The following is a 21769-nucleotide window of genomic DNA, read 5'->3' on the forward strand; positions in this document are numbered from 1 at the left end:
CCAGCTGGTATCAAATCTTTTGTTTCCTTCTCTGTTGACACTTCCTTCTGCACACATCAGCTAAAACTCTGTTGAAGACCCTTATCTCATCTTGATTACCACAGCCTGCTCCCCTAGAACTGCCTTAACATCCACATAATTTTTATTGCCTTTTCCCCCACACTCACCTCTACCTCCCCTGCTCTTCCAACAATGCCCCTCATTCATTTATTTAACTTTTCACTCTGCTTTCTACACTGCCACTTATGCTTGGACCACCCTTCCCTAGATTAAACCATAAAGCCACTTCCCATATCTCCTTCATACCTTTTCTCAAGACTTAGCTCTGCCATGATTGCTATAAGGAAATATCTAATTAATATTGGACCAAGTTGAGGGATAGGTGGGGTTAGTTGATACTTACTTTATCTATTTTTAATAGTAGGAAAAAATTGTGAATGTGTATAAAATATATGTGTATAAAATATGTTTCATTGTATCTCTCTCCCTCATACTCTCTTTACATTCCTTGTCCTCTTAGACTGTAAACTTTTGGGGACTAGGACAAATCTTCATATACATTTGTACAGCACCTAGCACAATGTTTGGGGACTCTGAGTACTATGGCACTATAAATATTAAATTGTAATAATAAAACAGAGGATTGTTACCCCACTTTGACACTACCACAGTGCATTTTGCTACCCTTCACTGGACTGATGGCTAGATTGAATACTGGGTAGTTGATCTTTTTGTTGCATTGGCATGGTAATAGCTTTCTTAGCCCTAATTTTGGTTTTATTTCAAAGTGTACTGTGTTCCTTACCTCTGAAAATAGCTTTTGGGAATCATAATATCTGAATGTGGTTGTGTTTCATGCACTGAGGACGTTCCTACTGTTTCTAATTCCTGGGAAAAAAGAAAAGGAGTACCCGTGGCACCTTAGAGACTAACAAATTTATTAGAGCATAAGCTTTCGTGAGCTACAGCTCACTTCATCGGATGCATCCGATGAAGTGAGCTGTAGCTCACGAAAGCTTATGCTCTAATAAATTTGTTAGTCTCTAAGGTGCCATGGGTACTCCTTTTCTTTTTGTGAATACAGACTAACACGGCTGCTACTCTGAAACCTGTCATATTTCCTGGGAGTTTCCAATAAGCTTGCTGGGATTCCAGTGGAATAAAACATCTTTTCAGCCATTTTTTAACTCGGATTAGTTTTACTCCTTAGCCCCACTAACCCATTTAGGATTTCCTCACAGCTGCCTTAGAACACTTCACCATTTGCTGGAGTCTCTTGAAGAGTCTATGGACCCCAGCAGTTTTTTCCTGTGGTTCTGTTTAAAGCCATGGTGACTCTCTGCTACCTCATTCTCTCAGGTGCTGTCATTCCTGAACTAGAAGCTTAGCTTTCTCTCTGAAGAATTTCATTGTCAAGGACAGGAGTGGGGGTTCTCCCATGAAGAATTTTAATCACCCTATCTGTAACACTTTTGAAGGAGGCACAATAGTTCCTATAGTAACTACCAGACTGTGGGAGAAAGGCCAGTGCTCCCTCCCCCAGCTACAGATGGAGAACTCTCTCTACTTAGATGACTAGAAATCCTTGAACAGAGAAGCCGTCATCCTTCACAATGAAAAGAAAAATCTTTGAAATACACTCTCTAAAATATATGAATAAGTACAAATTAAAAGAAACCACACACAACTATTTGACTTGTCAAATATTTTAAAGTCTTGCATATGCGTGTTTTTAAGGTTTGCATGTCTTTTCATACATAGAACTTTTCATTTTAATTTGAGAAGTTAAAAAAATAAAAGAGAGACATTTGGGGCCTGATCTTGCTCTGCTTATTCAGTGAAAACTCAGGTTGGAGTAATCAGGCCAGGAAGAGACCCATAAAAACACATGAAGATTTGTGGTAAAACAACCATTTGAATCATATTTTTTCTGCCAATTTTGAATCTCTAAAGTTTTGAGGTGGGTGAAGAATGCAAACATACATTTTGGAGGAATGCAGACTTAAAATCTGTCACCAACCCAATTTATGGGGATTAAAAGTGATACGATATGTGCCATACCTTTGAGAACAGCCTGCTTTAACCCCTTGTAAGATGTAGAATTGCAAGTAAAATATAATTAAATATTATACAGCTAGACATATTAAAGCAAATATCATTTGTTAAAGTATTTTAAATATTCATCTGAGTAAAATATTTTTAATTCTTGGAGCTTTATGTACTTATGCAGTGTGCCAGATGATGTATAAGAGAGCAAGTAATAAAATTTACCTGTAGTTTCCATTTTAAATAATACTTTCATACCAAGTTAACAAATGCATTCTTGACATCTAATCAGTTAATCTGCTGAAAGTGCTGATTTACTTTAACAGCTATTTACTGTAACAGTGTATGCATATTTTACAAAGATGCACACATGACTAGAGGTTGGACATCAGTATGCATCCAGAATGACAAATTAATATACATGAAAATAGATTTTAAATGCCATTATTAGTGTTTTAAGTTGATTATCATATATCATATTATCATATATGCATTATGCATTTTATATACAGTCATTTTTGACAAATTTTTTCAGATATTTTATTGCTTTGATGGTTAGTTGGTAATGGTACAGCATTAAAGTTTTCAATAGCTTTACTAAACCAAGATGAAATATTCTGCCATTATGTTACATCCCAGGAAGATCACTACCTTGTGGATTCTCATCAGGCTGCTATGGTAGACCCAAACCTTGGATATCCCTCTGGACCATCAATTGCTATGGTTCAGGGTGAGCTGGATCTTTCACCCTGACTTGGTCTCTCCAGGGGCACCCTTTCCAAGTTACAGCCACATGCCTGTACTTCTCTCAGGATGAAATCTTGTGATCCACCCAGCTTTTAGACTGGGTCCCCAGGTCACAGCACTCTTATTCACCAAGTATGTCTTCAGCAGGTCCAGCTGGACTTCCCTCCAGGACTTGTGAGCAGTGACAGAGAAAAGCAGTGTCAAAACAAAGTATTATTTATTTGTCCATAGGAAGATAGGAAACAGAGAGGAAAAGGGTTAAACATATTATCCTATATAAACCATAGCCTTTCCTTGCGAGTGTAGGTAGGCACCACTTTATCCCAGATAGGGCAAAGCAGATTGCATGGCAAGCAAAGCAGACTGCACTCCTCCAGCCACTGGCTCTCAGACTGACCCTCTGTCAGTGTTCATATCTCCTTAGAGGTTCAGCTGTAACCACTTCCAAGCACTTTGTTTGAGACTTCCTGCCTGAAAGGCCATGAGGTTTCAAGTTGGCGTCTTTCCTCCCATTCTGTGGGTCCAATAGGGCTCCTGATTCCACATTATTAGAGGCAAACTTCAAAGGTATTAATGCCTATATTGGCTGCTTGAGTACGAACAGATAGGGCTGTCTACAGCCAATGTCTTCTTTTCCCCCCTGATGACGAAAGCTAACTAAGGGCTGTAAGTCTGCATCAGGGGGCGGTACATTTTAGTCCGTACTAGTGTGTCGTGCACAAACAAGCCTGTGCTGGTGCACCCTAAAAGTTCTCTCTTGCATGTCAGCATAGTCCCATGCCGAGTTGTATCCATGGTGTTCAGGTGAGTTTGTATTCTGCATGTCTAGCCCGTGCTATTCTGGCTATGCCACTGTTTTTAGCACAGTACATCAATGAAAGGTAGTGTGATTATGTCAGTACAGATGGGAGGCACACCTCCAGCCCCTAATGTAGACATACCGTTTGTTTCATATGTTCATATAATAACATTCCCATAGCCAAACCAATATACAGCATTCACAACTGAGTACAGAGCAGTTTCATATCTGTCACATATATCATCCCCTTTTTAGTTAGGGTGACCAGATGTCTGTTTTTTTAAAGGAACAGTCCTGTATTTAAGCCCTCCTGCAGGAGTCCCGACTTTTTCTTAAAAACAGGCAAATTGTCCTGTATTTTCTCTCCCCACCACAGTAGTACTGGCGAATCCTGCTGCTGGCCGGATTCCTGCTCACCAGCCACTCACACACCAGCTGTGGGGGGGCGATCCAGTGGCCGACAATGGGGGTGGGTATGCAAGGCTGGTGGGAGGGCGAAGATGTAGCATGCAGGGTCGGCTGCTCCTCCTGCTGGTCTGTCAGCATAGCCCCTGCCTCTTGCTGAGCTGACACCCCAGGAGAGCCCAAGACCCTCCAGCCTGGGGCGCTGGCTAGGAGAAGCCAAGCCCTGCATGTACCAAAGCCCTGCACAGCGTTAGCATGGGGAAGCCTCTCCACCCCTCAGGTAAGCTCTGGAGTGTGTGGGGGAAGCGATTTCCAGCCTGTTCATGCCCCCACCCTGAAGGCTCCACTCTAGTCCCACGGGTAGGGGCTTAGCACCCTCTTCACACACACACACACACACACACACACACACACACACACACACACACACACACAAGTACTGGGTCCTGCCTCCAGGGAATGCGGGGCTGCACCCTCCCCTGCTGAGCCACCTTTCTGGATGGGTTTTTGAAGCCCTTACAGTCAGGTTCACTGGGCCCTGGTGCACAATGCATCCTTAGGGCTTAACCCCTTCCTGCCTGTGCTGTGGCCAGGGGACAAGAAGTGGCTGGGTTATGTTGGTGGTCAGCAGCAGCCTGGAGGTGTTAGCTGCCCTTCGACACTGTGCGGGCAGGAAGAGACAAGCTGCTTCCAGCCAAAGGGAAGTGGGGGGCAGAGGGGAAGATGAGCTCTGCAAAGACACCGGCCAGATCATCCCTCCGTCCCCATCCCCCATGGCTGGAAGCAACTCCCATCCCTTCTCTCCTACACAGTGCCAAAAGGTTGCTGCTGGCCACGTTCTGGAGTGAACCCTGGCAGAAATCTGGGGGGGGCATGTGACCCTGTGTGTCCCCCACATGTTGCCTTGGGAAGATGCGGTGTCAGGTATCAGGAGAGGTGGGTCTGTCCCAGGGGCCTAGCCAGACATGGAGGGCAGGGAGGGTCGGGTCAGTTGGTCACACACACATACACACACACACGTGTGAGAGAGGTGTATGAGAGTGTGTATGTCACCTCTCCCTGTGTGAACTCCAAAGCCTTACAGATAAGAAGGTAAATAAAAAGAATCCAACTACACAGTATTCCTTTTTAACAGGGGCTCAGTCAAATTTATGTTAATTTGAACGTTTGTTCTGCATAGTTCTGATTGATTGCTGTTGAACTTGCTTGAATATGAGTAATATTACCAGGAGTCCCATATTCAGCATAGGGAAATATGGTCACCCTATTTTTAGTGCACCCTGGATGGCTCAGCTAAGGGGAAAGGCAGTGGACTGACCCTCCGCCACACTGTGTGTGCACTGTGTGTGATGGCTATGAAGTTCTTTGTCTCCCCTACACACACTGATGTATTGCATTATGCATTTTATATATAGTCCTTTGTGCCAAATTTGTTCAGGTATTTTATTACTGTGCTAGTTAGTTGGTTCAGCATTAATTATTTCAATAGCTTCACTAAACGAAGTAAAAATGCGTCTATTTCCTGAATGCGCTAAAGCAATTTACATTTTGAATCTTCATAATGAAATCTGGAAATCTTGTGAATACTTGAAAAACTCTGATTCTGTAGCTCAAGCTAGTTTTTGAAATATTAGAAATAAGGTCCTGTTATGACTGTTTAGTTCTGAGTCTACTCTGCCCTTTCTTAAAAATATAGGGCCAGCTCCTCAGCTCAATGATCAGTTGAGGTTCTCTGATATAGAAATCCTAGATCCTTTGGACTCTAGGTTTCTTGGAAATTCTATGAAATAACGTGTGTAAACAATTAAACTTTCTATGGTGGCGTTTCCACTGGGAACCTTGGGGATGCAGTTTAATTAAAGTGATGCTGGTAGATTTCATTCACAAAACAGGTAAGTAGCCAGTTTATGGAAATAGATTATTTATTGTAAGATTTGCACCTCACTGAAGCAATTGTCTGTTATATTATTCCTAATGGGCTAGATTAATACTTTGTTTCTAGTCCAGAACACAGGTTGTCATATAACTGCACTGGCACAAGCAGACCTCCAAAAATGAATTGTGACTCAGAGAGGCACCTCTCTGAGTCAGATTTCATCCTGACCTTGTGTTTCATGACAGGCAGCTGAAGTATGCCACATCAGTTGCACTGCCAGATAGAGCATACTCCCTGCCTGGTACCTAGTCACCACTGCCAATTGAAACATGGGAAGGGTGGAAAAGTGGAAATATGACTTCATCTAGTCTCCTGCTTTTCTCTGTTTGTACACCAGTCCTTCCTTGTCTGCGGTGTTGTGATAGGAAATAGTGGTGTGTCAGAGACTGCTTCCCCTGGTTGCATCCAGACTCCCTATTCCAGCAAGCCCTATATAATTGTGCATGGTGGGTGGAGGATGGCTTAGTCACCTGCACGACTGCATAGTAGTAGTTTATAATCTAAGCCATAATATGTTGTTTTATTTTACTCTGCTCTTTGAGCATCCTATATCTAATGTAGATTTTTAAAAGTAGTGTCTTTAAATTGGGCACTCAGAGAAAGGGAATAAGGCTGTAGATTGGGTTTAATAAATGACCCATTCAGCACGTGAGTCTACTCTGTTACGGGACTGCCAAATTACATAAGAAACCCGTCATGTTTCTGAAATGATCCAATCTGATATACCCTGGTATACTAAAGTATTATTTTTTCTGATGCAGATGAACAGCATGAAATCTACGGCTTGAGGCTGGAAAAAGTAAAATATTGAGTCAATGAAAGCAGAACAGTGAGGAAAATAATCTTTAATTCTATTTTCTGGAATTATCAAAACATTACTGTTTCGTTCCTCAAAATGCCAAATATGATAATGAGGGTACAAAGAAAAAATAAAGTGCAAGTTAAGAAGTACATATTTAAGATCTATTCAATTACCAATAATGCTAGCATTGGAGCTTGGCTGCCAGAGGCCATAATGGTTTCCTGTTTAACATATTTATGTTGGTTGTAAAATTAGGACCTGTCATTATAGCCCCACATCACCTGCATAAGGGCAAAACACATAAATCAAGAGGCGTTCCAGCACCATAAAAATGACATTGAACTGAATGGCATGAAACACGTACAAGATATTTATGTACATGGATACCATGTACCAAGACACACGTATAGATTTTTAGTGGATTTGATTGACAAATATTAAAGGTATGATTATCAAGTCCAGTTTGCATTTTAACACGTCAGCTCACTTATATTGGAGTATTTTAATTTGAACTTTGAAACTGAAAGGATCTAAAGTGCAAAAGGACAGATGAGCTATTAGTAAAAAGGCTTCTGAATCAGAGATGTTGCTTTAAAACTCCACATGCAGATCATTTACTGATTTCTGTTCGATCATATCCATACACCTTATTCAAGTTATGTCATTTGCATGCTGAACAACCATCATGTGCAACTAACACTGTAGAACTGGAAGCAATAATCAGTAAATCAGCTACATTTAAAAATATGCCAGTGGATTTTAGGGAGTAGTGTATAGAAATAGAACATTAATCAGAAAAAATATCTGAGTAGTGATGTCTTTAGGCTTGGTGTGAAAAATAAATCACAGTCTAGTTGAAAGAAAGAGAACCAGTTAAGTTTTGTTTGTTTGTTTTAAACAATGATCATATAAAAAGAAGAAACAATGCTTAAGGAAAACCTGTAGATTCTTCCCACTTGGTTTCTGGTAAACCATAAATGAAATGGCTATTCTGTGTGCAGTACTTACCAATAGTAATCATAATGAGAACACTGATAACCTTTACAATGCTGTATATTTTACTCTAACTATAATTAAAGCTAAAATTTCCCTAACAAACATGGCTGCACGTCCTATTCACGCTAACTACTCGGCATTTCAGGGGGTAGGGCAAGCTAGATGGATTGGATCGTCTCTAAATATGAGCCTGTGTGTGGAGGACTGCGGGAGGAGTTAAAGAATAAGAGCCATGAGTAGGGAAAGAAGACCACTTCATTTGCAGACTGCAGTAATCCAAAAGAATTTACAATGCTTTGAATTTTGTCCCTAAATCGTATGCTTGATTAAAATCCTGCAAATTACAGGCATTAATGTGGCTATGGGAAAAAGAGAGAAAAAAGCATTGATGAGCAAAACTATTCAGGGTCAGAGAAGTGGGGGTCAATTTGTGGAATGAAAACCAAAAATAAATTGATTAGTAAGAAACTAAGTTAAGTACAAGTATAACACTGATGTGACATAACTCTTCAGCTACTGTATGGAGTAAAAGTGCATAACTAATTGTGACATAAAAATCTATTGTCTCAATTCAGTTTGTAATGAAAGAATCTGGGAAAACCCCATACATTTGTTTTTAACTGTTTTTATGTACCGTCTTGGTTTCCTTTCAGAGAGTAGATGAAGATGACATGGAAATATTAGGTCTGGAGCAGTCACCATTTGTAACTGTTATAGGCTGTTGCCTGAATTTATTAACAATGAAGTCACTTGTGTGTCCAGTATAAATAGTTTAGAATTTCCTGCAAGGAAATTACATGAAGCATCAGTAAGGAGTGACATTACACTTATAAGTCAACATCCCTGTCATTACTTGACCTATACCTTTGTGTGCAGATATCAGATTTGGCACCTGATATCACAGAAAACTCCTACAAATTGTTGTTCTAAAATTAGTTTTCATTGGACAATTGATAATCAGCCTGCTAACAAGTTAGCCTGTTCAGTAACAGCTTTGGAGTACTCTGTTGGTCCAGTACTCTATATTTGTTGTTACCAATTACAAACTTTATCCCTGAGGTTCCTTGGCTAAATAAATTGAGTTAGATTATGTCTTCAAGGCACTGTGGTGTGTAGAGATGCAACACTGTCTCTTGTGCTCCAGAGGCACTTTTCCACCAGGGTCTTAGATGTGAATATGTCTGCCTTCTGCAAGGGGGAGGGGAGTCTCCTTAACCTATCTCCCCTCTTTCCACCTCCCTTGTCCCCAATTCCCCCAAGCAGAGCTAGACACAATCTAGACGTAAAACAAAAAGCTCTATATCTGCAGTAGGTTACTTCCTCCCCTGCTTAGCTGTGTTTAGGCATCTATTACTGTCTTCTTGTTCCTGGCACACCATATGAAGTCGAGATTAATGAAAGTTATACTGTGTGATTTCATGATTTTTCTCTTATTTTAGTCATCATTGCCTTGAAATCTTAACTGCAAGTTATTCCCTTTCTATTTTTAAAACTATTAATTTTAACAAATAGTATGGAGATTGCTGTTTGAAGACACAACAGTTACCTTGGTATCTGGGATATTGCAATATTTCCTTATACTTACAATAGGAAATAGTTTTGATGCCTCAGATATCATAGTGAGGAAATTGTTTGCAAATGGTGACTGTTTCAGGCACTTCAGTCCTTCAGTTCTCTTTCAAATGAAGGAGGTAGCATATTCAGAAAGACATCTTTCTTATCTTTACGATTATGGAGTAATTTTTGGTTTTTGTCTGCACATTTGGGTGCACATGCATTATATTTAGCATCTTCTACTTTAATATTTCTTACTTTTTACCACACCTGGTCCATAGTCTCAGCAATATGAACAAAGAAACTTCTATCAGGACTTGAGCCATATTTGTATAGCTGGGTGGTTCTCAGTCTATTTACCAGCTCTCTATATGTTATGTGGGCCACATCCACACAATATATATGCTACCTGCATGGCCCTGAGGATGTCACATGGGCTGCAGCTGTGTGCTGATTGGGCCACAGGTTGAGAGCCATTAGTATTACATGTTCATTTTCATAGTTCCTGGGCACTTTAACAGGTTTGAAAAGAATAATATTAAGCCACAAAATTCATATCACTGAAAGTTATACAGTGATTTTACTTACTATAGTGCAAGGCAAAGTTGTAACTAACGCTAGTGGTGTTTTAAAATGCAAGAGTCCATGTCTATAGTATCTTTCCAGTGGTGTAATCAGGGATACAGTATGACTGAATGTGCAGACATTGGAACATAATTGTTTTTTATTCAGTTATAGGTGCCCAGCGCAGGAGAAGCCCCAGTGCCCTTGCCATTGAAGTATTTGAATCACATTTGGGAAGTCACATTTTACAGGTAAAAATAATGGCTTTACCAAAATAATCAAGATAACTAGACAGTAACAATATGTAATATTTCTGCCAATTATTTGAAGCTGTTGTTATCAGGACTTACATTTATGAGATTTTTTTATGGATTCAGTTTTTTTTCTTTTTAGAAAGTCTCTGAGTGAGAGAAACTTAATGAGAGAGGGAGGGCAAGTATTCTTTGTGCTGTAGTAATTTAGATGAATCACGCTATGTAGTTATATTGGACTGTGCAGTAACTGTTGCTCACAGAATTACCGTGTGTGTATAAAACACTGTTTTGTGTAAATAATTTGATTCTTGTTAAGTGTCCTGTTCAGATTTAGATTTTCTTTTCTCATTTTGGGTTACAAACACCATTTCACTCCCCCACCCACAATTGTCATGACTCTAATAGTTTGAATTACAAAAATCTTCATAGAGAAGAAATAACAGCGTGTCTTCCAGGTCTTAGTAATAAATGAGATAAGAATAATTTGATTTTTCCCAAAGCATTTTATGACACTGTACAGTAGCTATATGTGAAAAAGATTAGATTGAACAGAAATGATGTGATAGAGACATTCATGTATGTTATGTGTTTTGTTTTGTCAGGGCTTGGTGATTCCACAAAACATTTTTTAGGTTTTAGTTATCAGAGATGGAGTAGAAGCAGGTAACAAAGGCCACAGCAACAAAATGGGGAGTGTTTTGTCAATGTAGACTAAACAAACAAACAAAAAACTTTATGGAAATAAGAAACCTGCTGTGCATATGGTCTTTTCTAACCGCAGCACTAAATAACGGCTGTTATTTAGCAGAAATTTCTGCTTCTCAATCCAAGTATGCAGCATGGAATATTGTCTTTTGATGTGCAAGAGAGGCAAGTTAGGATACTATAATGAGAAATATTCCACTTCATCTGAAACAATTGAGAGGTATTTCTCTGCACTACCACAGCGGTAGCTTTCAAAGGAGCTATGGGTAATCTCCAGGTTTTCATACCTTTCTGCAGTTAGCTAAGTGTAAAATGGTAACAAAGATAATTCTAGCAAAATATAAAATTTACCACTGGAATGAATTTCCTTTAAGTGCAAAAATTATGAATGAAGTGATTTAATTATTTGTGTGTCCTTGGCAGAGGTCTAAGTTCAAGGTTTTAATGTTGTAAACAAATACTTATATTATAGTTACTGTACCAAAGATGGTAAATGTGTACCACTGAGTTTTGCATAATAGACACAAATGCTGTTGTGCTGTTTTACAGATGTAACAAAACAATACAGAAAAAGAATAAATAAGCAGCAGTTTTGTGATGTTTGAGTTTGTGTAATTTGTCAGCATGCTGCTATGAATACATACTATATACATAAAGGTATGCTTTTTACAATATGTATTTCTAGTAATATCCAGATAAAACCTCATTGAAATTGATTTGTATCCAGTTTTTGTCCAGATGTCGATCATGACCTTATAATATGCATACAATTCATTCTGTTATTTGAGGTCTATCACACTACAACCTTATAAGCTATTTGGAATGTAAATTTTTCAATCATTGAATGGCTAAGAAGCTTTCATCATTTTTTATCTGCTTAAAGCAGATTTCCTTTTTATTTTGGATTTCACCCCCAACTAATACATAGAGGATGTAAGAGCTATCATACAGATAGCAAAAAATCACTACAGCAATTGTACATGGAGTTGATGGTTTTCAGTCTGAATCACCATAAATTCCATATTGAATATCTGTTGAGGTGTGGCCTTTTCAAAGAGGGTGTTGGTCTTTCTAAATTGCTTCCATTAATCTTTAGCAGAATTGATAGAAGAAAGTTCTAGGGTGACATTTAAAAGAGAATAGATTGTGGATGATGGATAAAGAGCTCAGTGAACTTATAATGGATGTAAGTTAGTCATAATATGTTAAAAATCTTGTCTCGCTTTAGCAGGCTAAAATGTATAAAACAACACTCCGTAAGAGATTATAGGGAGAGCACTGAAATACAGTAGCTGCAGGAATCTCAGAATATCACCTTGTGATGTCATTGGTAGAAGCACCTTGTGATGTCATTGAAAAAGCACTCCAGAAGGTCGGAATACTAGTAATGATGTCACAAACCCAACTAGAGTCTCCTCCAATGGAATGCTGCTCTAACAAGTATTGCTTTGGGGGGCACTACTTCTAGAAATGACATTCAAAACAATATTGTGGTAACTGTTATTTGAGAAAGTGGCAAAGAGTCCTGTGGCACCTTATAGACTAACGGATGTATTGGAGCATAAGCTTTCGTGGGTGAATACCCCCTTCATTGGATGCATTCACCCACGAAACCTTATGCTCCAATACGTCTGTTAGTCTATAAGGTGCCACAGGACTCTTTGCCACTTTTACAGATCCAGACTAACACGGCTATGCCCCTGATATTTGTTATTTGAGAGAGATGAACGGATGTTATTTGAAAGAGAGAGAGAGAGAGAGATGAACGGAGAAATACATGCCAACCTGCAAAAAGTACTGTATTGTGGGAGTACCCGTATTTTCAGTATCCGTTATCTAAGGACACTGGATTAATAGTTAATCTATTCAGTGCGCTTTATAATTAATATTTTAAAGTCCTGGCTAAAAGTAAATTCAGAAATTAAAGAGACTTTTTCTAATACTTTTGTTATTTCAAAGTTTATTAACAGACACATGAGAACCACAATATAAAGTCTATATTTTAAAAATGTACATAGTTTGTTTATAGTGATGTTATAGAAATAGAAATGGAGCAACATCTTGTGACATTTTAAATCTTGATTCTAGAAGCAAGTACTCTCAGTCAATCATTTCAAAAATTTCCAAGCCGCAGCCAATTGCAGTATATCATACTGAAGAGGTGATTCCCACGGTAGGTTTATGACCAAAAGAAACTACGCACAATGTGCTCATGGAAAAAAAGGAAATACCCCAAATATTATTATAGCAGTAGCCTCACAATCAGAAAAGAAGCTTTCAGACATTATCCAATTAAAACACCTGGATGAAGAAATAGTGGGAATGCCTTGAATAGAATTGAAGCCAGATAATTAGAGTCGCCCATTAATTATTAGCAAGACTTCATTATACTCCACGTTCATCTTATGCATGAGAATAGCTTTATAATGAGGTTAGGCGGCAATGAAAAATATCTTAAATTTTACCTCTGTGGTATATTTTTTACTTCATTATAAGTTCAATGAAAAAACATTGATTTCTGTTATCTCTTATTGGCAAACTTTAGCTCAAGCAAGACTTAAAAGTTAAGATTAATATGTTCAGTTTACATCTCTTGATACTTTCTTTCACTTCTTAACTATTGAGGATTAAGAAAAGGGGTCAGTGACCCCATATTCTTCATATAATCAAGAATGATCAGGAAATGTAGAACTAAATATAGAGAAAAGGGAAAGTTAGTGAATATATTTGCATATGCAAATTAGCTTAATTGATACTGCTTGCCTCTACAGGGATTTTTCATTACAAACTGGAGTGCTACATTGTTCAGCTCATATTGAGTAATTTAGTAACTAATGAGACCAGTTTGCACTAATTTGCATATGATAAATGAGCTTAATTGCAGTAAATAACTTGGAGGCATAATTACTTAATTTTCCTGTGTTGCACGGCTTTTAAGTTCACGTATGAACAACTCAAGATAATTTTGCATATTTAAATTAGTTGCTTTTAAAATTTCTTGAACAAAAAAGAACACACCTTAGGATTTGAACTGTAAAACAACTGAAAGTAAAGTTTACAGTATTTTCAGTTAAAATTTAGATAAGTTCTTAAATATGTGTTTTGTTTTATTGTTTTTTTATGCCAAGCTCTTACCAAAGTAGATATATTTGGTATTAAACACTCTGCAGTAAGCTTTAAATATAAGATTTGGAAAGAAAGATTCCAGTAACAATAATAACAGCAACTTTGTATCTAAATTGCAGTGATTCTTATTGACTGTGTACTCCTGTATATAAGAGCAGTAACTTTTAAAAATTGGTTTCAGAGTAGCAGCCGTGTTAGTCTGTATTCGCAAAAAGAAAAGGAGTACTTGTGGCACCTTATAGACTAACAAATTTATTTGAGCATAAGCTTTCGTGAGCTACAGCTCACTTCATCGGATGCAAAAAAAATTGAAGTCAGTGCTGTGAAAGTGCCAGATCGACTGGTCAGCAACTGTAGTTTTTTAATGGTGCATTAAATTAACATACACAATTGCACAGGCAGTGGTTGTGTTAGATTCTACAAACTGCCATACTGATCCCAGTCATGCCCCTATGATTTGCAGGTAGAGTGGAATTGTACTGATTTCTCCATCCTGTGCTGAAAAATGGCTCTGCTACTTTCTCAACAGCATTCACTCCTTTCCTCAGGGCTTACAGAAGGTGGTCTGGGGGGATTTGTACATTGTCCTCATACCACCTTGAAAAAATCAGAAAAACAGAAATCCACTTCAGATTGCGCCTCACCATAAGAGCTGGAAATTCCTCTTTCCTTCCTCTAAGGGTCGTCCTCATGATGTTTCTGGTCAAGTGTGTCTCCTTGGCAGCATGGCTTAGAAGGTGACACACTGTCAAGGACCAAATCCAGAGCTAGTTGGGACTTGTGATGCTGCGGAATCTTTATGTGTTAGTCCCTGGTCTCCTGTGGATTGGATGGGGATCTGCTTTGTTTTTGTGCATGCTCCGTGACCTTTTCTGAGCTAGGGAAACTCCAATCCTTTGATGGAATGGTAGAGGAGAAATTTCCACAAGTAATTCTTAGTGGAGGTTTACTTTTCTTTCGCTCCATTCTATAGGATCTCACAGGGGATTGGGGCCATTGAGTTTATTTCAGCTTTTCTGCATTTAAAAACTCAAAACAACACAAAATCCACCCATGGATATAAGAAGTCTGCTGCATTGCTGATAACATTTTACACAATTTACATTAAATTACATATTTTCATGGAGAATCTAAGAGCCATATATGTTTTGTTCTTGATTCACAAATACAGTGCCCAGAAAACCCATTTGTCAGCAAGTATGTGAGAATGTAGTACAAACAAATCTGTGTGGTCTAATCAAAGGTATTTTCTTGACTCTTAAATGTATTCTGTTTGTTGCCAAATGTAGGGGTACACTTGTAATCAAATCCTTTAATACATGCTTAAAAGAACATACTTATAATCCAGAAAAATCTTTTCAATTTTGAAAAATGCCTCTTGTTGATTTTTATGTTTGTAAAGAGAATATAAACATTAGTCTTTATAATAAATGCAATACAGTTATAGTAGTATCTAACAGTATTAATGTAGTGTTTGTGACATTCTGAGTTACTGATCTTTAGAGTTAGCCAGTTATTCATTTTGAATAATGTCCTGTGCAAATTTAACATTCCTTGCTATTTGAAAATCACTCAGAAACTATTCCTGATACATATGGGTTTAGTTGCTATTAATAAATATTCACCAAATAGTTTGGACAAAATGTTTTTTGACCGGAAGTTGATTGTGAACTTTTTGCCAGCTAATTACAGTGACTATTGACTTTTATTATTCATACTGTGTAGTTGCTCACCCAAGTCACATAGGATAACGTTTTCAAAAGCAGCTAAGTCCCATTTTCAGAAGTGACTTAGGTTCCTGCGAGGTTGAGGTTCATTGAAAGACAATGGGATTGAGGCTCCTAAGTATCTAAGTCAGTTTTGAAAAAGGGACTTAACCTCCTGTATAACTAAGGTCCTTTGGGAAATTTTACCTATGATCTTGTTTTTACTTCCTGATTGGTTGATTGAGACTTTTTAAACAGGAGAAAAAACAAGTAATAAATAATGAGTTATGAACTTATATTATGAATTTTTGGGTAAATATTCATTTGGGCTAAATTTTGTGAAGCTGTTGGGATTCATTTACACTTTCATGAACGGCCAGCAGTTCTCAGAATACTCGCTTACATCAATAATATAGAAGCATGAATAGTAACAAATTGAATGATTTATCAAATTGGTTTTTTTCATATTTTACTAGTTCTGCTGCAATTTTAATTGAAAACTGTTATGAAAAATTTTCCTCTCTACTTCCAAAGGATGCAATATCTTTTGTCCTGTTGTAGAAACACATGCCATCATATACACAAAGGAAGAAATCTGTACAGAATTTGTATAAAACTACTAGATCACCAAAGAGTTTTCTGCATATGGTAATAGGTGTTGGTTTTCCATTTCTCTTCCTATTTTTGCAGCATTGTTATTGCACCAATAGAAGCACGGTGACATCCATCAAGCATGGTAGAGTCAAAAGGTGGAAAGAGTTCACTATTTTTTTCTCACTACAATATGTTATAACCTTTTAAATGTATTGATATTTATTTATAATAATCACCAACACTATAAAAAGATAATGACACTATTTGTTCTCATGACTAAGAAGGTGTCTTGAAGTTAACAGATTAACTGAAGAGTATGCTGGTAAAGTTGTTTCATGCATTGTAAGCATGTATTGGGTGTGTAAGCAATTTAGTTTGTGTAAAACCTGTGACTCTTTACTCTTAAAGTCAGCGGAAAGATCAGGGAGCAGAGCGGCTCTTCTACATTTTTCAGGTAATGAAAGATGGTACAGGTGTTACATATAGTTAATAATGTAGTTTGGAAACAAAAAATGCTTCCCTTGAGTAGAAACAAGCAGTGATATTTAGCCACGTGAGTAAGAAGACTGCTAAGAGTTAAAATTGGCAAAACAGGATGAATGATCATTATTGAATAAGACAATAAGAAGCAGTTAATTTTTGTTCAGCCACAAATGTTTAAATATTGTAAAAGTTTGGGGAGTTTTAAAATGGATAAAACATACTTCGTGGTTATTCATTTTAAGTAGGAAAACACATATAAATTGGCATCAAGTGCATAGGTGATATTGGAGCTCGATGGGTGGCAGGGCACATTTCCAATCTTCTCAGATATTCTTATTAGGGCACAGCGCCCTACCTGATCTGAGAGCTGGAAGAGAGAAGAAACAGATAGTAAGGTGTTGGAGTGCTGTAAAATTTTAGTGAAAAGATTCCTCTTCTCATGTCGTATTTTCAACAACTTTAAGTATTATATAATGAGGTGAACTCTGTGCAACACCAGTTAGGATAGCAACAGTGACATGAGACTAAAGGTGAGGAAGCAGCAGGTGGTAGTCCTGGAATATATTGATGATTATGCCAGTCTAGAAAGCATATTAACTGAAAAGAGTCTACTTCTGGCTTGGAAATGTGTGGACAAGAAATGGTAATTGCTAATGATGTCAGTGGTGCAATATGTAAGTATAAAAGGTGACAGTTCAGTTTCTTATAGAGCTGTACTGGATTAAGTGGACAGGTTGTTAACAGATCTATGTTAGCATATGGCATAGGGAGGAAATGTGGTGAAGTGTACAAAATTTTAGTCACACTTATTAAACATTTGGGGCAGAGTTCTGGACTTGCTGAAAGAAAGGAGGGTGAGGAAGTAGAATGATTGTCTGGCTATACGGAAAGAAGGACAGACACATTTGACATGGGTTTAATCAGGTTGCAACTTTATTATTAGATGTCTGGGACTACCCGGCAGATAAAAGTGTTCAGTACAGGTAACCCCATGTTTATTCCATAATTTTCTGGGTGGGCTTTCACCAGCTCCCCCTCTTTTTCCATCCAGGGCCTCAAGCAAATCCATTGCTGGGACCTTACCATCCACACCCACACCCCCTCGTAGGAGGGTTAAGGTGGGCTATAAGAATGGAGTCCCTAACTGTCCCCCATTCGTTCCTTGAATGAACACTTCAACAGTTTTCATCTCCCCCTCCCCTCTCCCCCCCGTCTCCCTCAGCCATAAAGCATTGTTCCTTTAATTCGGCCAGCCTGCCAAATACCCCTCACCCCCGCTTAAAGGTGCAGGGCAGTCATTATTGTTGACATTCAACATTGCAGATTAAAGTTATGTATCAGTTGTTAAAATAAAATGGAATTCAAGGGATGAAGGTTGTTGTAGTTTAAACCAGTTATTAATGAAATGGTTTTTAACAGTGTTTTGGCAGTTAAGAGGCATTCATTGTGTGATCAAATGGAATACACAGGTGACAAGGTAGATTGGAGAAGAGGATTAAAGATGGCATAGGCCTCCAAAGGGGAGTGATTTCAAAAGACACATCCTCTACTTTATACATTTTAATTATGAATTGGACCCTCATCTTTGTCACACATAATTCACTGTTAGCAGACTCGTTTCTTTGTTCAAATAATATCCAAAGCTTTCAGGGGTGAAGCTGAAGGAGACATAGGTTGAGCTCATAGAGATACAATCCAAAAAGTAACAGACTGTGAGAGAAAAGAGTTGCTTAGGGGGAAAAAAAGTAGACTGGAAGAAAAAAACTAAAAACTTCTCTACACCCATGCAAAAACCTTTAAAGGCAAACGTAGTTAATCTAGAATACCTGGTAACAAAACACAATTTAGGCATAATAGACCCTTCTGAAGATTGATGGGATCACAATAATGCACGGGATGCAGTATTAGATTAATATACATTTAGCGAGGAGAGGGAGGAGTATCATACTAGAGAAAAAAACAAATAAAAACAGATTTGAAGAAAATGAAATTTCCAACTGGGTGGAAAGAATCGTTACAGATACAAATCCATAATTCTAAGAATAGAAATATTATAGGTTAGATTATATCATGGGCAACTGGATCTGAGAAGAATTGGGTACTCATTGTTGAGAAAAAGAGAGAGACCATATGATCTACTGAAACAATAATATCATATGACAGCACCTGTCCAGATATTAACTGCTCAAAAGTCACATCAGGGCACAGTTTAAAGGCAGGTCTATGGGACTAATACCTGTAGTGTTGTGAAAAAGTTAGTAGGATCTCAGAAAACTACAGAAGATCAATATTTCAGTTGTACAGTATGTCTTCATTGGAATAGGACAATTTCAGTAACAATATTCTGCCTTAGATTCAAGGATGCATAGTATTTCATTTTTTTCCAGGGATGTGTATTTAATACCTACATTGGAGTCTGTCCAGGGTTGATCACAAGACTCGTCTAGCAGACAAGCCACAAAACAGTCAAAAAACAGCTGACTCTAGCACTGATTTTAATGCTACAGCTGATCCACTGGTGGAGCAAGACATGGGGCTTCTAGGCACTACTGTAATATAAGTAGTAATAAATAAATATAATAATGAGTAAACGTAACTGTACTCACTGGGCTGAGTTCTGTGATCAGTTAAACCGTTGTAAATCCAGAGCAATTCCACTGAAGGCTATGAAGCCATTCTGGGAAATAGAACAGAAGTTGGCTGAATATATTTCATTTTCTTAAAGAGAACTAGGAACTAAAGGCTAGTTCTGAATCTAAAAAGGCTAAACACATTTGCACAGGCATTGCTGTTTGAAATTGAGACCTCAGATCCATGATCCGAAATACATGACAAGAGGACTTCGTGTGTTCAGAGACTTGAAAGGTGCTAATTTACATATTCTAAGTTGTCCCAGATACAATAAGTAGCATTAGATTGGACCCAGAAATGCTTTCAATGCAAAGCTACGTCAAAGATATGACATCTTATCAGTAGCTGCCCAAAGGGGTGTGTATTAAGAGGAGACCAAGGGGGAAAAGGAATATATGTATATATAAAAAATCAAGTATCAAATTGTTTTGCAATTGAAGCTTGAAGCAACACACTTAAATGTGCATTTTATATGGCAACTATAGTACATGTAGTTTCCTTTAATAAAGAAATATTTGATCTGAGCTGGATACAGCATACCGTACTGTGTCATTTCATTCCTGAGAAAGTATTTGAGGAAAATGACATATCTCAGCACTGTTTGTTGACTGTTTTGTTGTCACCTGCTGAGTGTTGTCATTTCCATAGCCGGTGGGCTGTATTGAATCAGACAGAAGGACTAGGTCATTAACAGAAATGGATGACTTTCTGCAGCCTGTAGAGGTTGAAGGAGGAATTTTTTTCCCTGCTACATCAACAAAACTGTGTAATCGAGTCTTCATTCAGCTATGATTTGGGGGTTAGCCCTATTTTCAGCTGAAGTAATGCATGGGTTCTCCAAAAAGAGCCATATCTTGAATGGAGATCGTAAAGGTCCAGATGGGGACAATTAAAATGTCTTGATTTCTGGAAATCGTGGGGGTTTGTCCCCTCTCCTTCCCCTGGCTCCTGGCACCAATCACATATTCACTGGGGGTAAGAAGGCTCTCAATTTTATATAAATGAATAGAAAAAAGGTTTAAAAAGGAAAACATATTTTTATTTATATACTGTGACTATAAACAATGGCATTTGTCTCCACTTTGCAGAAACTACCAGTAATACAGATCCAAAGTTGACTGCATTGCTCCTTTCAGACCCAGTGGAGAAAAACCTAGAAATAATCTTTAGGTGGTCTTTAATTGGTGTAGTACCATTTTTTCAAATATCCTGTTTTGGGTACATATCAGTGCATAGTGGATTAGACTGGTACAAGCATCCTTCTATTTTCCTTTTTTTTTTCCTTTTTAATGTTTGTAAGATGTGCATTTGTTTGTTTCTTCACATGTCTAAAATGCATGTACGCACAATTGATACAGGGCTTGATTAAGGTAATCCAGGATTCTTCTTCGAGTGATTGCTCATGTGCATTCCAATAGGTGTATGCGCGTGCCGCGTGCATGATTGTCAGAAGGTTTTTCCGTTAGCAGTACCCGTCGGGTCAGCAGTGGAGACCCCTGGAGTGGTGCCTTTATGGCAGTGTACATAGGTCCCTGCCGAACCACCACCTGCTCAGTTCCTTCTTACCACCAGTGACAGTCGTTGGAACAGCTCAGTCTCTTGCATTTGCAAGTGCCTACCTAGTGGTTCCCTTTTCTTAGTTGTATATAGTTATTAGTTCGTGATATATTAGTTTGTAGATTAGTTGGACTTACTTCCCCTCCATCCTAGTTTCCCCAGGCATTGGGGCATACCTCCATTGCAGGGGTTTAAGATGTGCAAGAAATGTGTGAAACCTATGCCCGCAGGCGATCCGCACGCTGCCTGTCTCAAGTGTTTAGGAGCGGGCCATCAGACAGATAAGTGCCCAACTTGCAGGAGCTTCAGACCCAGGACTAAGAGAGAGCAGGACTCTCGTTTGAAGCGCCTCCTGATGGAGTTGGCCCTCTGCCTGCAGCCGACACTGGAAGTGGCACCGGCATCATTGGTGCGCAGTGCCCCGGCCTTGGTGCGGGATGTCCCAGCACTAAGGAAGGACTCCTCCAAGGAGCATCGGCGCTGGTCCCTAACCCGTAAGGCCAGTGCCACCAGACGGCACCATTCGCAGTCCCTGGTGCCACATAAGAAAAAGAAGGCGGACAGGTGTCGTTCCCCCTGTCAAGAAGCCACGAGGAGCGACACGCACGGTCTGGGCCTCAAGACCCGGCACTGTTGACTCTGGCCCCAGTGGGAGACCCATCGAGTCCGGTGCTGATGGACTCCCCGACTCGGGAGGATTTGGAGGAAGAGCTTGACCTTCCCTCCATGCCAGACACCTACGAGGCAGTGCGAGACCTCATTGCCATGATGGCGCAGTCCCCAGCCCTGCAGTTGCGGAGCCCAGCACCACAAGCCCAGGCACCGTCAGCAGCACCGGCGATGGCACCGGCTGCAATGTCTAGC

At 38.9% G+C, this 21769-nt stretch overlaps 1 protein-coding gene across 1 annotated transcript in view; it reads left to right on the top strand.

Moving 5' to 3' along the window:
• Positions 1-21769, top strand: part of NPAS3 (neuronal PAS domain protein 3) — an 888972-nt gene that overhangs the window by 429641 nt on the left and 437562 nt on the right. Inside the window, 1 exon segment of the mRNA XM_038407448.2 lies at positions 10018-10100. Coding sequence (XP_038263376.1) covers positions 10018-10100 — 83 coding nt within the window.

This window comes from Dermochelys coriacea, chromosome 6 (assembly GCF_009764565.3).
Source record: "Dermochelys coriacea isolate rDerCor1 chromosome 6, rDerCor1.pri.v4, whole genome shotgun sequence".
Lineage (NCBI taxonomy): Eukaryota > Metazoa > Chordata > Testudines > Dermochelyidae > Dermochelys > Dermochelys coriacea.